General features: G+C 48.7%; 1 protein-coding gene across 1 annotated transcript in view; it reads left to right on the forward strand.

Annotated features, from left to right (window-relative positions):
* Nucleotides 1-6,984, forward strand: part of Dlg5 (discs large MAGUK scaffold protein 5) — a 123,613-nt gene that overhangs the window by 72,475 nt on the left and 44,154 nt on the right. Inside the window, exons 6-7 of the mRNA XM_008849851.3 lie at nucleotides 2,524-2,783; nucleotides 3,864-4,176. Of these exons, the coding sequence (XP_008848073.1) occupies nucleotides 2,524-2,783; nucleotides 3,864-4,176 (573 nt within the window). The remainder of the gene's footprint in view (nucleotides 1-2,523; nucleotides 2,784-3,863; nucleotides 4,177-6,984) is intronic.

The following is a 6,984-nucleotide window of genomic DNA, read 5'->3' on the forward strand; positions in this document are numbered from 1 at the left end:
TCCTTCCTTTCCCTTCTTCCCTTTTTCTTCTTTGTTTGAACCTGCAGACTTTTAATTCATAGAGAAAAATTCGATTTTCAGCAATTTTCATATTATGAAAATAAAAATATTTTATGTGTGTGAGTTCTGCCTGCATGTATTATGTGTACTTGTGTCATGCAATGCCTGAGAAGGCCAGAAGAGGGCATTTGAGCCCCTGGAACTGGAGTTAAGGGACAGTTGTTAGCTACCATGGGGGTGCTGGGAACTGAACTCTGGACCTCTGCAAGAGCAGCCAGTCAGTGCTCTTAACTGCTGAGTCATCTCTCCAGCTGCAAGATTTTGGTTTTTTTTTTTTTTGGTCTTTTTGAGACAGGGGTCCCCCTGTAGCCCCAGCTATCCTGGAACTCACTATATAGACCAGGCTGGCCTTGAACTCACAGAGATCCACCTGCCTCTGCCTCCCAAGTGCTGGGATTAAAGGCGTTGCCACCACACCTGGCCAGGTCTGCATTTTAATGAAAGAAATGTGAAAGGCCTAAGAATGAGGTAGGCCGAGCTGGTCTGAGAGCTTCCCTCAGCACCCTGTCTCTGAGCTGGGGTCTTAGAAGAGAGATCAGTGGTCTCTGCCATTCCAGTGTTTAGATCAGGTGTACTTTTGATGTTACTCCGTGTAGAAGCTTCATTTATCTCTGGAGGAATGTTCCACAGTCTGAGGTCGAGGTTGCAGCTGTCTGGGCTGGGATTATAGATCCTGTTGATAACTCAATGCCCAGCAGTGAACAAGGCAGTTCCTGGGCTGTGGGAGCGGCAGGCAAAGCTAGCCTTTCCAGTTTTGTCCTGTCATTTGAGAAATAAGGAAACAAACCACAGAAGGGATGGTGAGTCCACCAAAGGCTCAGGTCTCTGGAGGTGCCCAACAGAAGAGCAGGCCCCCGGCTGCCTCCTACCTCATCTTCTGGTTCCTGCTTTTTGCTTGCTTTGTTTTTCTCCCCTTCCTGAATTACAGTTCAGCTCCTGTAATTCAGAATAAAATCCATTCTTGTTCTTATTCTCTCTCTGTCTCTCTCCCTAATTTTGGGGGGATATTTATTTATTATTTTGAGATGTGGTCTTGTTATGCAGCCATGGCTGGCCTGATATTTGCTGTATACCTCAGACTGGCTTTGAATTTAAAGCACTGCTCTGGACTCAGCCTCTTGAATACTGGGATTACAGGCACGAATTGCTGTGCTTGTGTCTAGAATTATCTCTTGCTTGATAGATTCCCACAGTTTCCTTATCCCTCAGGATGCAGTCTTCTCTGTGAACCTTGACCCTGTGCCCGCTCTTCTAAGCCTGCATTTGAACCCAGTCCCCCCGCTCTGCACGGACTTTTACTTTGCACCTGGTTTTTGCTGTTCCTTGCATATGCAGTGTGACTCTGCCCCAGGGCCTTTGCACTTGTGTCCCTGCTTTTTGGCTTATCTTGTTGCTCTTATATCTAAAGTCAGAAGTTACTTTCTTAGATGGGCATCCCCAGGCTATAGCCTCCTTGCTGCTTCTCTGCTACTCAGAAGTCTGTCCTGCACATTGTGCTATTTCAGTTTTTGTTTTCTTGAAAGTCCATGTTAAGTTTTGAAGGTGTTGTTCCTGGTTTGTCGGTGGCTCCATTTCTCTGCATCAGAATCAAAGAACCATAAGGTAGTCACTTTCTGTCCTGCCCCACATTGCCAGTACCTAGAACAGCACTAGCATTTTACACCCTTATTTTAGAGAGATCCTGATACCATCTGTGTTCTGTGATTTGCTAGAACTTGTAAGATTCAATGCATAATCAACCTCATTGGCTGAAATTACTGCCATAGACACAGAGCAGAGTCAATGCAGGGAAATTGAAGGGACACGGGGTGAACCCAGGGCAAACCAGGTCCAAGTTTCCCAGGTCCTCCACCAGTGGAGTCACAGTGGATACACTTGATCCCCAGCATAGCACTGTAACAACACATGTAACACTCTCGCTTCTGGGGAGGCACGGTGGACAGGGAGCACCTAGATTCTCTTGGTGCTGGTCACAGATCCCTTCTGTCTAGCAGGGACAGAAATTGCAGACTCCCAGAAGAAAGCAGGGGTTCAGGGCAGCCACACTGTGCAGTTTGGTCTGGTCTTACCACACAGTTGAAGATTTCTATCTGCCACGGGAACTGTTCACCATCAGGTTCCCAGACGCCAGTCAGGAGGCAATCTTGCACACAGGCCTTTCAAGGCATGAAAGTCTCAGATCAGCCATAATAGCTTTCCCCTGCACAGCATGGTTTGTTTCACAGTGCTTGGGGATTCTCCATGTTCTATGCAATAAAATATTTGAGGGAGTGAATGTGAATGAATCAGGCAATATGACTGCAGGTCTTGTAGGTTCAGACCTCGTGACCCCTGCCACCCTCCAAGGGCCCAAGGTGCCCTGCTGCCTCATTAGCACGTCTTCCCCTAAATACAACACAAGAGGGAGGACATCTGACCTGTCTGTCTCACCCCTTGGTAAACATGACTCCTTGGGATCCCCAGGTACTGAAACACAATGGCTCATCAGAGATCCTCAACAAGCTGTATGACACAGCCATGGACAAGCTAGAGGTTGTCAAGAAGGACTATGATGCCCTGCGGAAGAGGTACAGTGAGAAAGTCGCCATGCACAACTCAGACCTGAGCCGCCTGGAGCAGCTAGGGGAGGAGAACCAGCGTCTGCAGAAGCAGACAGAGATGCTGACCCAGCAGAGGGACACGGCCATCCAGCTGCAACACCAGTGTGCCCTCTCCCTGAGGAGGTAAGAACCCAGGGCTGAGAGGAGTGGAGTAAGCCTAATGGGTCTCTTTGCCTGGGACCCCTGTCCTTTGTGGACTTCTGATCATCTGCAAGGCTCCAGCCACAGCCATGTGAAAAACACCTCAGAAAACTGAGGGTTCAGTCAACACGAGCGTCTGTCCAGGAAACATTGTGTTTGACCCTTCACTAGTCTTGTGGTTAGTTCCTTTCCTCCCATTGGAGCATGCTGGTGTGTTCTGAGCATCCTCACTTAGGTCTCCCCACTTAGGTCTCCCCACAGACCTCTCCCTCTGTAGTAGCTACACACCTTGAAAAAGAAAGTTAATTGTGCTGGGAAGTGTTTCATTTTAATTCAGGAACATCGCTTTAGAGATGTGATTCCCACCTTGGGGCAGGATTGCACTTTCCTACAGAGCACAACTCTGCAGTGCTTATGGGCTTCCTGTGAGAAGTTGTGTAGGTTTGGGGATTACTTGGCGTAACCCAGACAAGCATCTCTGCTACAGAGTTCCCTCGAACTCAGGGAACACAGATGTTTGTGTTTTGTGCTGGATCCCCCGCAGGATCTGTGTTCCTGGGCACACATTTTTGGAACTTTACTCTAGTGTGGCAGTCTGACTTGTGTGGGAGCAAGCTGATTGCTGGCAGGAGGACTGAGCTAGCCTATGACCTTGTTCAGGTGCCCATGTTGTAAGACTGCTGTGTCTATCTACAGCATGAAGTGGTTGCATAATAAATCACCATAAGGCAGTGTGTATCTCTCCTATGCTGTGGCAACTTTGTTATTTTGTGCTTCTTAAATAAGGTGGCTTGGTTGTAGCAGAAACATACTGTTCTTTCTAGCAGAGCAGAGAGCATGCAGTCCTCAACTCAACTTCTGGCATCTGTTAAAGGCAGAAAAATTTCAGGCCCAGGGCAGTAGTACTCCATGAACATTCTCTCTTGGGGGTGCAAGAGTGACTTCGGCAGAAACTTCATGCTTGACTGTCCAGCACAGTGGAGATGGTGGGAGGGAGCCAGCTGCACAATTGACATGGCAGGTCCCCCACTCTTCCCACGTCACAGCCACCTTCCTCCCCAGGTTTGAGACAATCCACCATGAGCTGAGCAAGGCCACGGCACAGAACAAGGACCTTCAGTGGGAGATGGAGCTGCTGCAGTCAGAGCTGACGGAGCTGAGGAGCAAGCAGGTGAAAACCGCCAAGGAGTCGGAGAAATACAAGGAGGAGCGTGATGCTGTGTACAGCGAGTATAAGCTCATCATGAGCGAGCGTGACCAGGTCATCTCCGAGCTGGACAAGCTACAGACAGAGGTGGAGCTGGCTGAGTCCAAGCTCAAGAGCAGTACATCAGAGAAGAAGGCAGCCAGCGAGGAGATGGAGGCTCTGCGCCAGGTAGGCAGTTGTTCAGCAGGGGAGGCGGCCACAGAGTTCAGGAGGGCTGGGTGAGAAGGTCTGAGAGCACACTAGGCCAAATGGTGGGACTGTAAGATACCACCCAGGTCTCTCCTGAGCTTAGGCTGTGTGTCTGGCATTAGTCTGGGCTTCAGAGGAAAAAGAGGAGAGTGTCTGGCCAATGTCTTGGACTTCCAGGAAGACCATCAGAGGACACGCACAGATATTACCACATCTAAACCTATCCTTGAGTTGTCACCAGAGGCCATCTGTGCTGAAAGTCAGTGATGTTTCAGGCTCACTCACTGAACAGGATCCCAAGGCAGGTTCTCAGTTTAGTAGACCCGATGGGCCTCAGGGGTTCAGAAGAGCACCCCTAGTGGCATTTGTTCACTAGCCATGTGTGCACTCTGAACAGGTCTGGTCTTCACAGGCGTGCTTTAAGTCTGTTTTGTTTTGCTGAGACAGGGTTTCCTTATAGCCTCAGCTGGCCTGGAACTTGCATGTAGATCAGGCTAGCCTCAATCTCACAGAGATCCACCTGCCTCAGCCTCCTGAGTGCTGGGATTAAAGGCGTGCATCACCACTCCGGGCTCCAAGTTATTACTATTTTTAAAATTTTATGTGTATGAGTGTTTTGCCGGCATGTATGTATGTGTACCATGTGCATGCAGTGCCCACACAGAGGCCAGAAGACTGGAATTACTGATGGGTGTTACCTGCATGTCAGTGCTGGGAACTGAAATTCAGTCTTCTGCAAGAGCAGTCAGTGCTCTTAACCCCTGAACCATCTCTCTAGCCCCATGCTTCAAACTCTTGCTTGTACAGTGTACAACTAAGTTGAGCCTGAGGCCCTTGTCTTAAAGCCTTGCTCCCTGGGATGGCGTCTCCAAGGTTGGCGTTCAGTAGCCTCAGGACTAGGTCTCTCAGTTCAGCTCCTGATTGATCATTATGGACTCTGTGTGCTTTCTGCCTGGCCAGCTCCACTTCATCACTGATGTGCCTTACCTTCTGGTCCAGGTATGCTCTGTTGGTGTTTGAAAAGCTGTGGAAATAGCCTTCTGTCCTTTGGTCATGTTGTAGCTCTAACTAGTCTCTAGGCTTGGGGATAACAGATTATCTGGGGATAACAGATTATCTGCCCCCATCAAAGATGTTTTTATTTATGCCTCTATGTTTCTGCTTTTCTGGGGAGGTCAGTTAGAGTGTAGGTTTTCAGAGTGACCTGTGAGAAATGGAAGGCAAGGTCAGGCAGATTGGCAGGGACAGTGCGCACTGGGTACTCTAATGGGATCACTCTGTACTGGGCATGAGGCAGGGTAGGTAGTGTGGGGGTGTGAGTGACCAGGCTGCGTTTTAATGGCTTCTTCTATGCCCAGGTAGAGGTGGGGGCTGTGGAGAGTGGGAGGGCCAGAGGCCCTCTACTGGACACTGAGCTCTCCTCAGTCACATGACCTCTCATCCCTCACCTTTCCTGCCTCTGTTTCCTCATCTGAAAAATGGAAATGAAAATCACTTTGTCTCAGAGTGCTTGCAATTTTCAAATGGCACAACACAGAAAACATGGTTAGCATTGTGTCCTCATGAAGTTGGAACGATGGGAGTCTGTTCCTGCCTGTTTAGTGTTAGAGTGAACCCTGTGAAACTTTGTAGGTAAAACCGAGCCAGCAACAGCAACTCCATATATGAAGAGAATGATGCTTCTCCAGGCCATCGAGGTGAAGGCCAACAACACTACAAGCGGGAACTGGGACAGAAGTGTGTGTGTGGTGTGTGTGTGTGTGTGTGTGTGTGTGTGTATGTATGTATATCTGTCTTGTGTGTTTGTCTCTCTTGTATGTGTGTATGTCTGTGTCTCTGTGTTTCTTTCTCTACCATCGAGGTGAAGGCCAACAACACTACAAGCGGGAACTGGGACAGAATTGTGTGTGTGTGTGTGTGTGTGTGTGTGTGTGTGTGTGTGTGTATGTATATCTGTCTTGTGTGTTTGTCTGCCTGTTTGTCTCTCTTGTATGTGTGTATGTCTGTGTCTCTGTGTTTCTTTCTCTGTCTCTGTGTTGTGTGTGTGTGTGTGTGGCTAGGGATGGATCCCAGGGCCTTGCTTATACCCATCACCACTCCGGGCTCCAAGTTATTACTATTTTTAAAATTTTATGTGTATGAGTGTTTTGCCGGCATGTATGTATGTGTACCATGTGCATGCAGTGCCCACACAGAGGCCAGAAGACTGGAATTACTGATAGGTGTTACCTGCATGTCAGTGCTGGGAACTGAAATTCAGTCTTCTGCAAGAGCAGTCAGTGCTCTTAACCCCTGAACCATCTCTCTAGCCCCATGCTTCAAACTCTTGCTTGTACAGTGTACAACTAAGTTGAGCCTGAGGCCCTTGTCTTAAAGCCTTGCTCCCTGGGATGGCGTCTCCAAGGTTGGCGTTCAGTAGCCTCAGGACTAGGTCTCTCAGTTCAGCTCCTGATTGATCATTATGGACTCTGTGTGCTTTCTGCCTGGCCAGCTCCACTTCATCACTGATGTGCCTTACCTTCTGGTCCAGGTATGCTCTGTTGGTGTTTGAAAAGCTGTGGAAATAGCCTTCTGTCCTTTGGTCATGTTGTAGCTCTAACTAGTCTCTAGGCTTGGGGATAACAGATTATCTGCCCCCATCAAAGATGTTTTTATTTATGCCTCTATGTTTCTGCTTTTCTGGGGAGGTCAGTTAGAGTGTAGGTTTTCAGAGTGACCTGTGAGAAATGGAAGGCAAGGTCAGGCAGATTGGCAGGGACAGTGCGCACTGGGTACTCTAATGGGTTC

The sequence above is a fragment of the Nannospalax galili genome, unplaced genomic scaffold (genome assembly GCF_000622305.1).
Source record: "Nannospalax galili isolate Female #2095 unplaced genomic scaffold, S.galili_v1.0 scaffold83, whole genome shotgun sequence".
In the NCBI taxonomy this organism is placed as follows: domain Eukaryota; kingdom Metazoa; phylum Chordata; class Mammalia; order Rodentia; family Spalacidae; genus Nannospalax; species Nannospalax galili.